At 40.2% G+C, this 19,786-nt stretch overlaps 1 protein-coding gene across 5 annotated transcripts in view; it reads right to left on the minus strand.

Moving 5' to 3' along the window:
- Nucleotides 1-19,292, minus strand: part of LOC100555994 (1-phosphatidylinositol 4,5-bisphosphate phosphodiesterase zeta-1) — a 67,449-nt gene extending 48,157 nt beyond the window's left edge. For all 5 annotated transcript variants that reach the window (XR_010006919.1, XR_010006918.1, XM_062983144.1 and 2 more), the window contains exons 1-5: nucleotides 19,157-19,292; nucleotides 15,972-16,093; nucleotides 14,066-14,297; nucleotides 6,133-6,334; nucleotides 4,014-4,158 (exon numbers count right to left, since the gene is read on the minus strand). Coding sequence is in view for 3 of the 5 variants with exons in the window: in XM_062983144.1 (XP_062839214.1) it covers nucleotides 4,014-4,158; nucleotides 6,133-6,334; nucleotides 14,066-14,297; nucleotides 15,972-16,093; nucleotides 19,157-19,169 (714 nt within the window). In the remaining 2 variants the exon portion in view is untranslated. The remainder of the gene's footprint in view (nucleotides 1-4,013; nucleotides 4,159-6,132; nucleotides 6,335-14,065; nucleotides 14,298-15,971; nucleotides 16,094-19,156) is intronic.
- Between the last annotated feature and the right edge of the window lie 494 nt (nucleotides 19,293-19,786).

Here is a 19,786-nt window from a genome sequence, read left to right on the forward strand (position 1 = left end):
GGTCATGCAAATTCCACACTAATGGAGAGAGAAAGGAACACTGGGATGTTTGCAGTGGAGAAAACACAGAAAATCTAGGATGAAATTGTCCCCATATGAAAGCCTTCACTTGGGTGATAAGCAGTACGGTATTTGTAGAGGACGTTGGCAGGACTCTTGGACATGTTTGTGGTGCTCACTATAACCTGCAATGTCATTGGGGGAGGGCCATTGGTGTCTCCTGAGTAGTTGGAGCTATAGCTGTTTCTGGAGGCAGGAGCTTGTCTGTGTAAGGGGACACCCCAACCACATATACACATACATATTTTCACTTTTATTATGTTTATAGATAGTGCATCAGTGAAAAAGTAAAATAGCAATTTTGCACTTTTCCTCTTACATACTGATCCTATACAATTCTAAGACAACAAAAGTCAAGAGCACAGGAACACACTACAAACTCAAAGAAACATGGCCCCAGTTTTTTAAAAACCTTATAGTGAGGATCAAAGTAATCACTAGCATCAAAAAGTTCCCCAGAAATAACAGAAACAAACGTGAAATGTGAAGGGAAGTCATAGGGAGGAGGGAGCAAGCTTATTTTCTGCTGCCCTGCAGACTAGGACGCGGAGCATTGGCTTCAAACTACAGGAAAGGAGATTCCACTTGAACATCAGGAAGAACTTCCTCACTGTGAGAGCTGTTCGACAGTGGAACTCTCTCCCCCGGACTGTGGTGGAGGCTCCTTCTTTGGAGGCTTTTAAGCAGAGGCTGGATGGCCATCTGTCGGGGGTGCTTTGAATGCGATTTCCTGCTTCTTAGCGGGGGGTTGGACTGGATGGCCCATGAGGTCTCTTCCAACTCTACTATTCTATGATTCTATGAAACCCATTGGTAGAATCTGAATGGATGCAGAAGTGAGAACAAAAGGCAATATCTGGGGGGAGGGGGACAAAGTTGCCTTACTTTGAGACCTCATACATCTTAATGGACCTCATCACATGAATGAGGTCCAGCACTACAATTCACCTGCCTCCGTGGCAAATTACGGTGGCAGTGTGGCAATCCCAGTGCCCAGGCTGGCATCTGATGCTTTCCCATCACATATGGGAAAGCATCGCCACACGGCTTAATCCCACTGGAGCCCCACTGTTCCTAATCGAACATGGTGAGACTATCATGCTGCTGCCCCAGTTCACCCACGGAGCCCCACCAGAAGTCAGGCTATGTCATCTGATGGCAGTGTGGGGTTCCGTGAGTGAACTGGGTCAGAAGCATCCTGGGACACTTATTTTTTCATGTGTGATGAGGTCATAGATCACCCTGAAAGAGCTCCTTGGCCTAAGCTTTATTTGGTTTAAAAATTTAGTCCCAGGTCTTCCTGTTATAATCAATTGAAGAGGTCTGAAACACCATAAAATATTTAACTCTCTTCAGACACTTCTTTCCAAGCTCTTCTCTTGCAAAAGGTGGGGGTGGGAGAGAAATGAAGTGTCCATGAAAGCAAAAAATGCACAGCAAGAAATGGAAAAAGGCAAGGAATCTCCAGGAAATCATCCCTGCCTCATGGAACATTCTTCCTAACAGAAGCCTCGGCTTCATATATCCTTGTCTACAAGGGCAAAGATATTTCCATTCCTTTCCTGGGTTTTTTTTTTTGCAATAAACAAAGTTGTAAATAGCATAGGGAACATATAGAAAGAGTTAGTGATGATATTGGGAAGACTATCCCAAAATAAATCTCTAGCATGGAAGCAGTCTTAGAGAGTAGGAGGGTTTTTAGTTAAGGACATACTGTGCAAATGCCCTACATCAAACTTGGCACTTTATAAAGGATTCTGTCAGTGATGTTTTTCATTTGTAGTCCTCCTGTAGTTTTATCACTGTATCCATCTTAATTACCACAGAAATCCACTTAAGAGCTAGAGAGACTGAATAGTTGCACAGTGCCTGTAGTCATGCTTTGGACCTATCTCAGCTGATTTATTCTGGCATTAGCAACTACTCCCACAGAAATGTGATGTATTTTTCCTACTACAAAATACTGTGGCTGTTCTTCTGGAAACTACATATGCATTTTACCCTTTCAGGGTGCCCAGTGGGATATCCATGCTGGCTTTCCCTGCCTTAAGCACCAAGCCTTGCGCTGTACTACAAACAGTCCTTAGTAGAAAAAGTTCTCTTTCTAAAACAATTTCCTTTAATGCATGGAAAAATGGCATTTAGGAAGCATGAGATCAGAGTCCCATAAGGATGAGATGTGTTGTTCTTTGGATACTGGCCATGTCCACAGTAAAAAAAAAAAATCTTCACATGTGAAAATTTGTCTTATGAATCATGATTGTCATGGTCACTGATTACAGTCATATTGGCAATGCAGGACTGAACTCCACGGTAACAGCAATATACAAAATAAAGACGTACTATAGAAAATTAAATGCATAAGAGGTTTCCTGGGAACTTGCCATCTGGCAATTGTTGGGCATGCAAACAACTGAACAGATATGCATTTGTGGCTGGGACCATGTTAGTGACTTTAGGCATATATAAGTACAGTTTACATGTCCATAATTCCCATTTTATTATTTATTTATTTATTTATTTATTACATGCATTTATACCCCGCCCTTCTCCCCGAGGGGACTCAGAGCGGCTTACATTCTGCCATGAGGGCCAGCAACAAATAAACTATAAAACAAAACAATTAAAACATGATAAAAATATACAAAAATTAAAACGCTGCCCACATTTTAGATGGGCCACAGAAGTGCATTCACAAACACTTTCACTTTATCCCAAAACCTCCCACCATCAGGCTCATGGAGAGACTCCATACTGCTATCACATACTGACAATAAAAATCTATCTACTAGAAGCTTCCATGGCAACAAAAGTCAGACATACTCATTTGAGAACTTGAGAAGCTGAGAGTAACTGCTGCTCCATGATCTGGGTCATCTGCCCCTTGTATGGCTACACATACATGCACACACTAAGTCTAAGCTTTATATATTCAAAGAAATATTTCAATAGACCTGGTTCAGAGTTTCAAAAAATCAACTGAACTATACCACTTTTGCCCTCTTGCATACTCTATTTACCCTTGGCTCACCTTTCTGATCACTGCAACGAGTTTAATCTATACACAGGCAGTCTTTCCAGTGGCTATGATCTGGTTATCTTCCACTTATCTTCATTATTTTTAAATAGCTAAGCCAGAACTACACATTATTTCTTTAAGGTAAATCTGCCCTTTGGTTTCAAAAGCAATGCCCTAAGCAACTTGCATTCAAAACCCAACAGAAAACATCATTAATACATTCAAGATTTAAAATACAATAAAACTAGGGAATAAAAAACAGAACTAAAATGCAGGGAATATTCAGAAGCAAAAATAAAATCAGTAGCATCCAAATATATATTCTTCAGGAGATATAAACATGTTGCCGTGTTGCTAATTGCGGTTGTTAATGGCAACCCTATGAATGACAGCCCTCCAAGACAACAGACAAATGCCCTGTGCAAAGGTCCAAATCTAAGGGTGCATCTGAGCTGTGGGATTAATGCAGTTTGACGCCACTTTAACTGTCACTGCTCAATGCTAAGGAATCCTGGGATATATAGTTTGGTGAGGGAAGGTTAAAGACCTTGTAAAACTACAACTACCCGGATTCCATAGCATTGAGCCATGACAGTTAAAGTGGTGTCAAACTAAATTAATTCTACAGCATGAATCAATGCAGCACCACAGATAATATAATACCACAGAAAAAGTCTTATCTTCAGTCACTTCTAACTAACGGCTGAAGGCACTTGGTGAATGATCATGAAATAAACATTTAACTGTGTTGTCGAAGGCTTTCATGGCCGGAATCACTGAGTTGCTTTGGGTTTTCTGGGCTGTGTGGCCATGTTCCAGAAGCATTCTCTCCTGACGTTTCGCCCACATCTATGGCAGGCATCTTCAGAGGTTGGCGAGGTATATTGGAAACTAGGCTAGTGTTGTCATATACCGTACATATATATATACTTACCAAAAATGCATACTTATTGATGACCTGGATGACAGTCTTAAAACTGATTTTGCTTGTTAATGTGTGTCCATGATAAACAACAGGATCATTGCATGGCCCATCCCAGCAGTCAATTTCCAAGCAGCGACATCCTTTCATCAGAGCACTTTAAAAAAATGCAGGTGGGGAAAGAGAAATCAGCAGCCGAGAAACTTAAAACACTAAAATCTGTACATGTTAGCTTTGTAGACATCACTCAGACTTGCAAGTACAGATATTATACATCCAACGCAGACAATTGTACGATATGAGATTGTTCCCATGTCAAACTTGTCATCAAAGTTATATGATTAAAATACAAGGTAGTGAGTTTTCCTCCTCATATAAAAGCTTCCCAAGTAGAAGGAAAGAATACATAAATTATCAATGCATTTTGAAATCATATAGTAACTTAAGTATCATATCCCATGCCATACAAACGTGTCTGAACTACTATATTACAGTGGAGTGTGGAATAATACAGGTTACCATATCATACTATACTATACTATACCATACCATACCATACGATATTCCCTTTCAAATATGCATTGATTGTTCTCTTCTAGGGAATGTTCGTAATAAAGATAAAATAAAACAATTAATAAAAACACTGTCATTGCCTAAAATAATTCTAGACAAGTTTTCTATGTGGCTACCTTGCCTGTTTTCCTGAATTTAATAAGAGCTTACAATAATGTTGTCTTCTACTTGTATTCCTCTCATGTTTTTCTACTGATTTATCTGTCTTTTTTCTTACTATAGAAAATCCATTAGAAGAAAAAGACGAAATAGCATCACAATGGCTTCTGACTACTACCATGAAGAACCATCCATTCAGAAAGACCCTTGATAACCTTCCGTCATGATGGGACCAAATCAAAAGTGCATTATGTTCTGTCTTACTTTGAACTATTTATTTGGCACTGACTAACTCTGTCATAAAACTCTTCTGAAAAAAATGAGTTTTCCAAAGTAAACCTTTACAGCTGAGAAGCCACTGGGCAGTCAGTGGTCCTTTATGTGTCTCAACTATGACAGCTATAGCTCAGTTTGAAGTTTTTTCTTCATTGCTTATATTGTGGGCAAAGTTTGGCCCACAATGTTGCATGCAATCCTAGAAACTATTTTTGTGGTCCGTTAAAGCACTGAGCTGGAGACCGAAATGTCCCAGGTTCAAACCCCTGGAGCGGTGTGAGTGGCCGCTGTTAGCCCCAGCTCCTGCCAACCTAGCAGTTCGAAAACATGCAAATGTGAGTAGATCAATAGGTACCGCTCCGGCGGGAAGGTAACGGTGCTCCATGCAGTCATGCCGGCCACATGACCTTGGAGGTGTCTACGGACAACACCGGCTCTTCGGCTTAGAAATGGAGATGAGCACCAACCCCCAGAGTCAGACATGACTGGACTTAACATCAGGTGAAACCTTTACCTTTTACCTAAGACCCCCAGGAGACAAAAAATGCCTCCCAGTTCCCCCAAATACCTTCAATGGGGCATTTTGGTTATTTTATTGCCCCTCAAAATGTTATTTCATCAACCCGCCACATTTGTCTTTCTGAAACTTGTTGGGTTTAGTCCTTAGACATGGCAACAATTCCTAAAATGTCAACTAAGACGGTGAATTTTGCCCATTTTAAGTCCTATAGTTTCATGAAAAAGTACTCTTTCTTGGCAATGCAATTCAGAATTCAGTGTTGCTTGTACTATTGTGCTTCTAAGTAAGCTTAATACATCTCGCAACATGTGAACCTCCCATCGCAAAGCAGAGATAGGACGAAACAAATTTATATCAACATCTTGATGTTGTGATTTACATGGTAAAGTATACTTGTTCCCTCCCATATTAGAGTAGTTTCTCATGTGTACATCAGTTTGCAAATCTATAAGAACCCACGTTACTCAAGTTACCTACACATATTATTCCCTTCAAATCTAAACCCAGGTTCAAATGTAATATTCGAGTTGAACTGCACATTTCTGTCTGCGAGAGCATCATTTTTTCTTATGTCTCCAAATAGGACTGTCTAGGGGTACAGAAAAAAGGGAAACTGTGCCAATTCTATATCATAAACTATTCCTCTAAAATTGATGTGAATACCTTGCATAGCCCCACAGATGACTTGGCCCAATTAGCTGATCAGATATGAGATAGGTGTTATGCGAGGATGAAATAAAATATTCACATAATGGACGGGTCATATCCTGGTAAACACTTTGATGCTCAGTTTTAAAAATCATGCAGTCCTCTGAAGTCATGTATCTTAGAAAGCCTTCAAATGTCATCTCAGAGTTTCTTCTTGCTGAAAACCAGAACATTATGGGGGAAAGTTACATTTCCAGCATGATTACTTGCGCAATTAAGCAAAATTTTAAAACATTCTAAGCGGATAAGAATCCTATTGGTGGATTAACTACGTATGGCCCCTTCCACACAGCTGTATAAAATCCGAATTGAACTGGATTATATGACAGTATGGACTGAGATAAACCAGGTCAAAGCAGATACCGTACTGTGGATGATCTGCCTTGATATTCTGGGTTATATGGCTGTGTGGAAGGGCCCTACATTAGCAGTGGCAATAGGAGGAAAAATGCATCAACGCAACAAATTGAAGGTAAGGATATGTTGCTTGGATCTGTCAATTTTATCTGCTTTCTCCCTTGCCATTACTGATCAAGTGCTAATATTAAACACCAACAGAATTCCAGCCTGAATATGTCAATGCAGTGTGGAATTTATATGAAGGGTTGGCTAAGGTCCCTTCCACACAGCTGAATAAAATCCCACATTATCTGCTTTGAACTAGGGTATATGGCAGTGTGGACCCAGATAACCCAATTTAAAGCACAGTGTGTAACATGCTTAATATCACCCAATAGGTTCACATGGCTAATGCAAGATTCGAATCCTGGTTTCCAGAGTCATAGTTCAATGCTTAAACTACTACACCATGCTGGCTCTCTATGTCATGATAAATATGGGCATGTCTTGTTGAGCATCTGGAAATTCAAACTGGTAGAGAATGCAGGCATATGTGATTGCTAATTGAAGCTGACTAGGGAACATATGCCATGCATACTTGCATGCAATTAATAGATAAACAAACACTTGCATGATATGTTCTCTGCAGTCAACCCATTAGCAATGTGGCTCTGTTGAAAGGGCAGGAGAATTAAACAAATTCACAGAGGACAATGCTATCAAGACAACAAATCCCACTTGTAATATAACCTCTAAACGCAAGACCTGTGGCAACCAGTTTCTTTGAAGAGCTTCAGGAAAAAGGTCCAGATTCCAAGTCCTGCTTGTTTGATTTCCAGAAACAGCTCATTCTACTTTTAAATATCTGTGTATTATTACTTTTCTATTTTCCCCCCTTTTCTAAAACCCTAGTGAATGAGGGATTAAGTAAGAACACTTGAGCGATTTTCTAAGGAAGTGTGGTGGGTTTTTCCTCTTTATTGCATTTAGCATTCAAAGTACCATGTGGGGCTGGGAATACGGAGAAGGAGGTGCAAAAGGGTGGGCGAGCGTTGTGTTCACAGAGTTGTGAACTGCTTAGCCGTCTTTATTTCTACACAAAACACATTTTATCTTTACTTCTGTTCTTTCCTTTGATCCCAATTATGTCTAAGCCTCACGTTCTTAGGCTGCAAGCCCTTTGGGAAGAGAGAAACTGTATTTTTCAAGGAGAAACACTGTTCTGTATTTCAGCCCCTGGGATAGACAGGCTGCAGCTAATTAAATAACCCAATTCTCTGCTTTACTGCAAAGTGGCAGGAGAGCATAGGACTGAGGGGCTGGGCCCAGAAAGACAACAGAACATATGTCCCCTTACTCCAGTGCTGCAAGCAGAAAATAAGCCCAGAAGTATGTTCAAAAAGCACAGGAAAGCACCCTATTCAGCAATAATTGTGTTTTAAAGAATTTGAGGTTGTTTTAAATCACTAATGGGCCTGACTGTGTTATTTTCAAATAACAAATCCAAAAGCTAAGGGGATGGCTTGGTCTCCCAATCAGTTACTTGAACATGATACTAGTTGAATACTAAAGAATAGTGATGTAATATCATCATTATTCATTTATATATTTTGTGTCAAAATAAATTGATAAGTTTAAAACGGGTAAAATAAAGGGATCACAAGCAGCTAAATAGTTTTAGACCAAAAACAGGCAACAGCGACTGCATTGTCTGTAGCTTTAAACAGTTCTTCCTCTGTGCATGAGGCAGGGCATTGTGATCAAGTATACAGATGCTGAGTTGTCGCACAAGGTGGAAGATTCTTCTAGGTAGTGCCATTTTGCCAAATTGTCCTTTGATCTGCTAATTTCTCTTCTGAGTCTGTTCAAGGATTTCCAACTTGCCCAGTCTTGGTTTATCCCTGGAGGAAGACCCTTGTGGGAGGCCATCCAGTTGGAATTGTCTGATTTTGCTGCCCATGGGGATATTCTTGCTGTTTCTGGAGGAATATTTAGAGGAGTGGTGGTACTCATGAAACTTTTCCTTGATTTAAGTCTGCTGGGAATAGGCTAATAGCCATATAGTGGGTGGCTTTCATAGTGTTCAGCCTTATTTCTTTCACAATTGGCGGTATTTTATTTATTTATTGTGTCAGAAGTGAACCGAGGGTACAAGTTGTAATGTATTTGAAAACACAAAGTTTGAAAAACTTGGCATTACACTACATGTCCTTTGACCAGTAGGTGGGAGTGCCTCTGGTGTTGTTGTATGAAGTTCCTCCATAGTGCATGTGGCAAAGCTCAGACTACATTGTAATAGGTGGTCTGTGGTTTGCTCTTCTCCACACTCGCATGTTGTGGACTCTACTTTGTAGCCCCATGTCTTAAGTTTGGCTCTGTTTCTCGTGGTGCCAAAGCACAGTCTGTTCAGCACCTTCCAAGTTGCCCAGTCTTCTGTGTACCCAGGAGGGAGTCTCTTATCCAGCGTCAGCCACTGATTGAGGTTCCGGGTTTTAGCCTGCCACTTTTGGACTCTCGCTTGCTGAGGTGTTCCTGCAAGTATCTGTGTAGATCTTAGAAAACTACTTCATGATTTAAGGCATTGGTGTGCTGGCTGATACCTGAACAGGGGGTGGGCCAGAGATGTCAATGCCTTGGTCCTTTCATTGCTGGCTGCTATTTCCAGGCAGATGTCAGGTGGTACAATGCCGGCTAAACAGTATAATTTCTCCAGTGGTGTGGGACGTAGACATCCTGTGATGTCATTAAGAGCTACATCCACTGTTTTAACGTGGTGAGATGTATTCCACACTGGGCATGCGTATTCAGCAGCAGAGTAGCAAAGCTCAAGGGCAGATGTCTTAACTGTGTCTGGTTGTGATCAACAAGTTGTGCCAGTCAATTTTCGTACAATGTTATTTCTAGTGCCCACTTTTTGCTTGATAGTCAGGTGGTGCTTCTTGTAAGTCAGAGCATAGTCCAGGGTAACCCCTAAGCATATTGGTGTGCTGTAATGCTCCAGTGGGATTCCTTCTCAGGTAATCCTCAAATGGATTAGGGATCCGATGGTTTTCCCTGTAATAGGCAGTAAGATCGCCTAAAGCTTCAGAGAGCTTCTGCATTTGGCAGTAACTTCCAGTCACACATCAGGGGAGTGGGGAGGCAATGCCAGCCAACTTATAGAGTCTATCAACAGGTATGAACGAAAAGGGTTCATCTCATTGTTGGAATATGGCTCCAAAGTCCCCGGGCTCCCCTCTCCTAATCTGAACCTTTGGCTTTTGTGATGTGCTTTCACTTTCCTAAATAAAATGCTGTTAGAGGATAAGTGCAGCAAGTGACCAGCTGAGTTCGCACTGTCTTATCCCACTTGCTCTGTATGTGTGTGCATTCTGCATAAAAGTGCCCCTCCACTTCATGTTTTACATCAGTTGCAACCATTATTTTCTTTCCACCCTCTGACTATTGTGAATAATTTATCTCTCTCTTGCGCTCCTTCCATATAATATCCAAAAACGTATTTGTAGTCAGCTTTTCTTCCCTGCTGTCTTTTCCTTTGATTTTCTGACCTGTTCTTGCAACATGTACCTTCTGTTGCTTAAAAATATCTTTGTGTACCCTGAACTTTTCCATACCAGACTTCTTTAAAACTCCAAAATGCATTGTAAACTGGTTCAAAACAATTTAACTTTCCATACAAAGGGAACAAAATCCTTATTGGAATAACAAAATAATTGAATGAGCTGGCAAACAATATACAAGGCATGACAGATGAATGATCCAGCCAGCCAAGTATACTGAGATCCACACACCAGGAAAAGTATGAATGAAGGCATTAAGACTGTATCCCATTCCCTCACTAACAATTCTAAGCACCAGGCAATCCATTTTTAACTCAGATGCCTCAATCATCCTAATTAGCTTGATTATTTCTGAGAGTATAATCACATATTTCCAAAATCTTTCTGTGCATGCAAAGGATAAGGCTGCAGTTCTGCGTAGACTCAATGTGACTTGTTTTTGAGCAGTTATTTATGGGATTTCACCACATCTCCTTCTCTTATAAAGATTAAATTGTTAGCAATATTTCTCCTCGCCGGTGTGGAAATGGTCTAATTCTTTTATCCTTGTCTCATCTTAGAATGAATCATATGATTGATATAGCCTTCCTTATCTCTTGCTAATCTACTATTTTTTCCCGAAGACACCTGTAATATTACATACAGTAACTTGTAAAAATATTTTGTCTGAGTGACAGATGTAGAATTTTTTTAAATCTGTATTTTATCAGCAGATTTAAACTTGTATTTTAACTCTGTGTATCTTGTTGTATACTCTCACCCTACTAAGGCTGGAGTTAAAATTTCTAGAAGAAACATTAACAACCTTAGATATTCAGATGATAACACTCTGATGGCTGAAAGTGAGGAAGAGCTGAGGAGCCTTATCACCAAGGTGAAAGAAGAAAGTGCAAAAGCTGGGTTGCAGTTAAATATCAAGAAAACCAAGATTATGGCAACCAGACTGATTGATACCTGGCAAATGGAGGGAGAAAACGTGGAGGCAGTGACATACTTTTTATTTCTAGGTGCAAAGATTATTGCAGTTTCAGACTGCAGCCAGGAAGTTAGAAGACGTTTAACTGCTTGGGAGAAGAGCAATGACCAACCTCGATAAAATAGTGAAGAGTAGAGACATCACACTGGCAACGAAAGTCCGCTTAGGTAAAGCAATGATATTCCCCATAGTAACCTATGGATGTGAGAGCTGGACCATAAGGTAGACTGAGCAAAGGAAGATAGATGAACTGTGGTGTTGGAGGAAAATCCTGAGAGTGCCTTGGACCGCAAGAAGATCCGGGGCCGGGCTGTGGCGCAGGCTGGTAAACAGCTGCTGCAATAAATCACTCTGACCATGAGGTCATGAGTTCGAGGCCAGCCCGTGGCGGTGTGAGCACCCGTCAATTAAAAATAAAATATAGCCCCTGCTCGTTGCTGACCTAGCACCCCGAAAGATAGTTGCATCTATCAAGTAGTAAATAAGGTACCACTTATAAAAGTGGGGAGGCAAGTTTAACTAATTTACAAAGTTGGAATGAGGAAGTGAGGAAGTGCCATCAGAGTGGATGATGAAGCCGCTGCTCCCCCCTGTGGCCAGAATCGAACATCCCCTCAGGAGAAGGTTAAATTGCCTCTGCGTCTGTCTGTCTGTCTGTCTGTTGTCTCTGTCTCAGTTCAATGTGTTTATGGGCATTGAATGTTTGCCCTATATGTACATAATGTGATCCGCCCTGAGTCCCCTTCGGGGTGAGAAGGGCAGAATATAAATACTGTAAATAAATAAATATTCCAGGCAATAATGCCCAACTGCTCACTGGAGGTAAGGATATTGGAGGCAAAGATGAAGTACTTTGGCCACATCATGAGAAGACAGGAAAGCTTGGAGAAGACAATGATGCTGGGGAAAATGGAAGGAAAAAGGAAGAGGGGACGACCAAGAGCAAGATGGATGGATGGTATCCTTGAAATGACTGGCTTGACCTTGAAAGAGCTGGGGGCGGCGACAACCAACAGGGAGCTCTGGCATGGGCTGGTCCATGAGGTCACAAAGAGTCGGAAGCGACTGAATGAATAAACAACAAATCTTGTTGTATGTATTTTAATAGTATTTATGTCTGGTTTTAATGATGTTGTACCCTGCCTCGGGCTGTGGGAATAGCCAGGTAATAAATTTATCATCATCATCATTATCATCATCACCACCATATAAAATACTGATTAGTTGAGTGAATAGGAAATACTGATGGCATGAGGTGGTGGGATTGAAGAGAAGAGGAATAGCATTAAGATTCTGAGAAAGACAAAATGAGGCCTTGAGTTTTGAGAAGAAAGAGGTTATGATGGAAAAGTGTGCTGTTGATTTAAAATGTAAATACAGTAGAGTCACACTTATCCAACATAAACGGGCCGGCAGAATGTTGGATAAGCGAATATGTTGGATAATAAGGAGGGATTAAGGAAAAGCCTATTAAACATCAAGTTAGGTTATGATTTTACAAATTGAGTACCAAAACATCATGTTATACAACAAATTTAACAGAAAAAGTAGTTCAATACACAGTAATGCTATGTAGTACTTACTGTATTTACGAATTTAGCACCAAAATATCACAATGTATTGAAAACATTGACTACAAAAATGCGTTGGATAATCCAGAATGTTGGATAAGCGAGTGTTGGATAAGTGAGACTATACTGTAGCTAATTGTATATTAAAAATACACCTGCAACTAGAACTGTTTATATATTATGCACATCCCCACATGTGGCCCTTGTGTTTGTGGCCCTATTATTCAACTACATTTTCCACCAGAACTAACCAGAATAGCCAATTGTGAAGCATGGATAGAAGGGTTTCTATTGTGTCAGAAGCGACTTGAGAACATACTATAAGTCACTTCTGGTGTGAGAGAATTGCCCATCGTCAGGGACGTTGGCCAGGGGATGCCCAGGTGTGTTACCATGCTGCTGGGAGATTTCTCTCATGTTGCTGCAAGCTAGAGCTGACAGACGGGAGTTCACCCCATCCCGTGGATTCGAACTGGCAACCTTCAAGTCAGCAACCCAACCTTCAGGTCAGCAGTCCAGCCAGCACATGGGTTTAACCCATTGCGCCACTACGGCTCCTTCGGATAGAAGGTGAAGTCTTAACAATATCTGGAAGGCTTCAGGATGCCCAACCATTTCAAAAATTCCAGTATGATTTTGAAGTACAGTAGAGTCTCACTTATCCAACATAAACGGGCCGGCAGAATGTTGGATAAGCGAATATGTTGGATAATAAGGAGGCATTAAGGAAAAACCTATTAAACATCAAATTAGGTTATGATTTTACAAATGAAGCACCAAAACATCATGTTATACAACAAATTGGGCAGAAAAAGTAGTTCAATACGCAGTAATGCTACGTAGTAATTACTGTATTTATGAATCTAGCACCAAAATATCACGATATATTGAAATCATTGACTACAAAAATGCGTTGGATAATCCAGAACGTTGGATAAGCGAGTGTTGGATAAGTGAGACTCTACTGTAATCCTATTAAAATGTAATATACTACATGTGATTTGGATAAACAAGCATTTTATTTCCATATATGTTACTTATGTTTTCTGTTATGTATTTTCTGTACAAGTAAAACCTTTATGAAGCTACTCATTTGTAGTAAAGTATGTACAGGCAGCTTAATTCAGTTTAAGAACAAACCTACAGATTCTACAAATTCAGCTTAAGAACAAACCTACAGAACCTTTCTTGATTGTTACTTAAGGACTGACTGTATTGAACTATATGACCTGGAAAAGATTATGAAGCATAAATATAATTACAACTATACCTTAAGTGATATTGCATGTCCTTTAAAGGGAAAAGGTACAATCTCATTTCCACATTGATTTACTTTTTAAAGTCTCGTTGAATGTATCAATATGTACAGGATCTGGCAGCACATATTCAAAGAGAGAAACACCTACCAACAAATAATTAATACTGCTGAAATTAGACATTACCTTCTTCAATGGGCTCAAATTTTGCAATGAGTTGAGAAGCGGTTGTTTCATCGGCTTCCAGTTGAAACTGCTCATTTTTAAGAAATGCAACTAGATTTGATAGCGGGAGAACTTTGTGGTTTGGAGAATGAGTTTTGAAGAGTTCATGAATTTCGCTTCTGTGTGCTATGGCCTGATAAATTCCTCTAAAATCATCTAAACCGATTGTTCCAGATTTCAATGAATTACGTGCCTATTTGAAAAGAAACAAAGGTATAAGTAAATCCGTAAAAAATGCGCATGACACCATTAATGGAAAAAATCAACAAGGACAGAAGTTTTTCTTTAATCCTATAACAATTCTTAGAAAATGGTATTTTCTTTTATTTTTGAACTAACTGATTCAAACAGGACTACGTAACAGTTTTTACACACGCAAAAAGAAAGGACGGAAGTTCCAAATTAGATGTAATTTGAATGCAAGTCACTAGACAAGACGGGAGTTGGATGCGTAAGGCCCATGCATCTAATTAATTAAACAAAATCTCATGGCGATATGCCAGAATCATCAACCTCTATGCAGGCTAGTAGGGAAAGAGTATGGCAGATCTATGATACAGTTTTTGTATCATCTGCTTGCTGCCACTTCTACTATTGAATAAATTCTTAACATGAGCCTTATGTGAGTCACTGTATTTGTTGTTACATGCCTTCAGGTCAATTCCAATTTGTGGCCATCCTATCATGCGGTTTTCTTGGCAGGATGTATTCAGAGGAGGCTTGCCTTTCAGAGGCATTCAGAGGATGTGACTTACTCAAAGTCACCCACTGGGTTTCTAGGGCTGAACTGGGACAGGAATAGTGGATCTATATTGTAGAATGAATACAGTTTGACACTACTTTAACTGCCACAACTGAATCCAATAGAATCCTGGGATTTGTAGTTTGGAAGAGAAGGCCAAAGAACTTGTAAAACTACAAATCCCAAGATCGCATAGCACAGTGTTAATGTGTTGTCAAACTGCATTCATTCTGTAGATGAATCTCTAGCCTAACTCTCAAAGAACTGCATTAAATGTGTTGTCGAAGGCTTTCATGGCGGGAATCACTGGGTTGCTGTGAGTTTTCCAGGCTGTATGGCCATGTTCCAGAAGCATTCTCTACTGACGTTTCACCCACATCTATGGCAGGCATCCTCAGAGGTGGTGAGGTCTGCTGGAAACTAGGCAAGTGGGGTTTATATATCTGTGGAATGCCCAGGGTGGGAGAAAGAACTCTTGTCTGCTTGAGGAAAGTGTGAATGTTGCAATTGGCCAGCTGAAGCTTTGCAGCTTCAAAGCTTGGCTGCTTCCTGCCATGTTAGACTACACAGAGAAGCCATTAAAATCCACAAGCATGTGGACAATTTCAAAAGAAAGGAGGTAACCATGAAAATGAACAAAATCTGGCTACCAGTATTAAAAAAAATCTAAAATCAGGACAGTAAATAAATAACAACACTCAGAAAACAGAAATTTCAGACAACCGGGGCCAGCTAACATTTCCCAACAAAAGATTCCTCCAGGGAAGCAGCCAGGCTTTGAAGCTGCAAGGCCATTCAATGCTAATCAAACACCACTTGCCTAGTTTCCAACAGACCTCAAAACCTCGAAGGATACCTGCCATAGGTGTGGGCGAAACATCAGAAGAGAATGCTTTTGGAACATAGATATACAGCCTGGAAAACTCACAGCAACCTACTGCATTAAACTAAGTAATGATCCAGGAGCTACACAAGCAGCCTCAGATCACATCTGAAGTCAGTGAAAAGATGTTAAACAAGGTCAGCCTGTCAAACCACAAATTCAACATTAAATCATGCTTCAAAAATAACAACTTGCGAATTAATCCTGCTTATCAGACTATTCAATTATACAAATATTCTCACCTTAAAAATGTATTTCACATGAATGTAATCAAAAGGGATGTCAAAATTGCCAAGCAATTCCAAGGTATTTTCAAAACTAAGCTTCCCTTTTTTAAACTTCTTGTGGATGACATTTAGAAACCATGTGAATGCAAAGCCAGTTAAGGAAATCGACAATCTATATAAATAACCTTTCTCATTCCCTTTCCATGCCAAACTGCACTTGATAATATATTTATCACATTCATTCTCTCTCTCTCTCTTTCCCCTCTCTCTCACACACAAGATGCTTTGAATATAAATATCTATTGGAAGACAGCCAAGAACATTGTTTTACTACCTGCACCAGTATTTTATATCTTGTTTTAGTGTTGAATTTACAAAGGGGATAGGAACGGGCACAGCAAATGTAAAAGAGTTCTGTTCCACAGATATAATGATTTTTTCTCCCTGGAGGTTGACATATACAAAGATCCATTGGAAGTGCCTCCTGGGCATTATCCCAAAAGCCTTATACAATATTCCCTAAAAGATAGCCTTATCATTTCTTAAAAATGCACATAATAGTCAGGAAAATAAAGGAAAAGCACTCAGAAGTGAGAAGAGTTCCTTGGGGTATTTCTTTCCAAAGAGATTGACCAATGTGGAGTAGAATAACTTTGTTTCCTAGACTTTAAATGGTAAACATCCTGCTATAGGGACCTCTTTGGCCAGTTCCGCCAATGTTGTGACAAGGGTCTACTGTGCATCAAATCCATAACAATTTCTTTTTCATACACACTGGAGTCAAACACTTCCACAAAAAAGCTCAAGCTTCATACCTGAAATAACCCAAATATCAACTATTTAGTCATTATCTCAATTGGAATCAAAGGAAATCAATCTCATAAAGCACAGAAAATGGAATAGTGTATGTTTGTTTATATATGTGTGAGAGTGTATATGTACATACATGCATATATACTATTCATACACAGATATCTTAAAAGATATCTAGACACACAGACACACCCTATTTCGATCTAAGGATAGAAAGGAGATAGGGTATGCATATGTGTATGTGTGTGTGTATATACACACATATGTACTTTACATACACAGACATCTTAGGAGATATCTAGATACACACACCCTATGTCGATCTAAGGATAGGAAGAAGATAGGTATTTTTGTGTGTGTGTGTGTGTGTGTAAATGTGTGTGTGTGTGTGTGTGTAATGGCCAGCACTCTCATATAAATATATATACAAAGTGTGCATAAAATCAAGACAGGGTCCTATATACAATAGAGTCTCACTTATCCAACATAAACGGGCCAGCAGAACGTTGGATAAGCAAATATGTTGGATAATAAGGAGGGATTAAGGAAAAGCCTATTAAGCATCAAATTAAGTTATGATTTTACAAATTAAGCACCCAAACATCATGTTATACATCAAATTTGACAGAAAAGGTAGTTCAATATGAAATAATGTTATGTAGTAATTACTGTATTTACAAATTTAGCACCAAAATATCACGATGTATTGAAAACATCGACTACAAAAATGCGTTGGATAATCCAGAATGTTGGATAACCGAGTGTTGGATAAGTGAGACTCTACTGTATACTGTATATGATGCTACAGTATTGCAAATTAAAAATAAAAATAAATGAGTTATTAAATATTGTATCCCCTTTGTGACTTTTGTCCCAGTCTGTGTATTTGTGGGGTGTGTGTGTGTGTTGTATTCCATCTCTCTCATATAAAATATTAAGTGTGTGTTTTCAGATCAATAAAAGATAGGAAGAGGGAGAAGGTGTGTCTGCATGTGTGATTATACACACACACACACACACACACACGTGTGTGTGTGTGAGTGAGTGTATTTCCTATTTCTATCTTCTAAAAGACAGAAAAGGTGATAGGGTGCAGATATTTTATCTTGTAAACGGCCTCAATTTTATCTTGTAAATCGCCTAGAGCATCGTGGATGGAGGGTGATTAATAAGTAATTAAATGATGATGATGATGATGATATATGTATAAATGTATATAACATAATATTTGTATTAGACTAATGGGATATATATGTACATATGTGCATATACAGTAGAGTCTCACTTATCCAAGCTAAACAGGCTGGCAGAAGCTTGGATAAGCGAATATGTTGGATAATAAGGAGGGATTAAGGAAAAGCCTATTAAACAACAAATTAGGTTATGATTTTACAAATTAAGCACCAAAACATCATGTTATACAACAAATTTGACAGAAAAAGTAGTTCAATATGCAGTAATGTTATGTTGTAATTACTGTATTTACGAATTTTGCACCAAAATATCATGATATATTGAAAACATTGACAACAAAAATGGCTTGGATAGTCCAGAACCTTGGATAAGCGAGTCTTGGATAAGTGAGACTCTACTGTATGTATATGTGTGCATACAAACACATACCACACATGCTATTTGTATTTTCTCAAGGATAGATAGGAAATAGAGTGGGTGGGAATATCCAACACTGCAGTATGCATTTGGGATTTTATATGCACTGATGATTATATTTATGTCATTGTGTTTATACTTGCTGTCAGCGTATGGCACTTGGAGTGCTTCTATGAGCCACAGGAAGATGATGGCGGGATACAAATAAAGATATATTATTAGTATTATTATTAGTATTATTATTTGTGTATGTTTCTTTCTATAGGTGTGTGTATAGTTTGGTTCCTAGAAAGGGAGATAAGGCGTGTACATCAGTATACATTGGATAGAATGTCTCAGAAAGTTGGTGTGAGTATGCAAGTGCGTGAATAAATAGGTAGTGCAAAAACACTTCTGTCTTTTAAGGAAAGAAAGGAAAAGTGTGTGGGTATATCCAACAGGCATGGGCAAACTTGGGCCCTCCAGGTGTTTTGGACTTCAACTCCCACAATTCCTAACAGCCTACCGGCTGTTAGGAATTGTGGGAGTTGAAGTCCAAAACACCTGGAGGCCCCAAGTTTGCCCATGCCTGCTCTAATACGAGCTTTAAACTCCCATCCTGTGCAGGAAGATGGGGGAACCCTTTGCCCTTTCCTCCCAAACTCCTGGGTGTTATGGAAGCGAGTCCCTGCTCCCTTTTGCGGCCTTCGCCGGGAATCCCAGGCGCCCCGGTGCGTGTCCCTCCGCCCGTTCCCCTCTCCCCCCGGCTTCCTCGAGGAGGGAAGGCGACGGTGGATATCTGGTTTCCATGGCTTCCTTCCCTCATGGTCCTGGGGGCCACGGCATGGCCCTCCAGCCAAGCCCCGCTCCGCCCGGGGGGCTCCCGGAGCGGCGCCGCTTCGCATCCCTTGCGAGGAAGAGAACGAGAAGAAGAGGAGGAGGAGGAGGAGGAGGAAGGCCGAGCTCGGCTTCTGTGGCGTCACCAGCAGCGGCACTTCGCAGCCAACCGTCCTCTGGGCTCCAAGAAAAATAACACTAATAACAACAACTACCATTACCACCACCATCATCATGCATAACGCAACCAAAACAGACAAGCCTGTAGCCAAGAGGGCGGTTAAGGGGCTCAAGGTAAAGGTAAAGTTTTTCCCCTGACGTTAAGTCCAGTCCTGTCCGAGGTTGGTGCTCATCTCCATTTCTAAGCCGAAGAGCCAGCGTTGTCTGTAGACACCTCCAAGGTCATGTGGCCGGCATGACTGCATGGAGCGCCGTTACCTTCCCGCCGGAGCGGTACCTATTGATCTACTCACGTTTGCATGTTTTCGAACTGCTAGGTTGGCAGGAGCTGGGGCTAACAGCGGGCGCTCATTCCGCTCCTGGAATTTGAACCTGGCACCTTTCGGTCCGCAAGTTCAGCAGCTCAGCGC

Source organism: Anolis carolinensis, chromosome 5 (assembly GCF_035594765.1).
Source record: "Anolis carolinensis isolate JA03-04 chromosome 5, rAnoCar3.1.pri, whole genome shotgun sequence".
NCBI classification, from domain to species: Eukaryota; Metazoa; Chordata; class Lepidosauria; order Squamata; family Dactyloidae; genus Anolis; species Anolis carolinensis.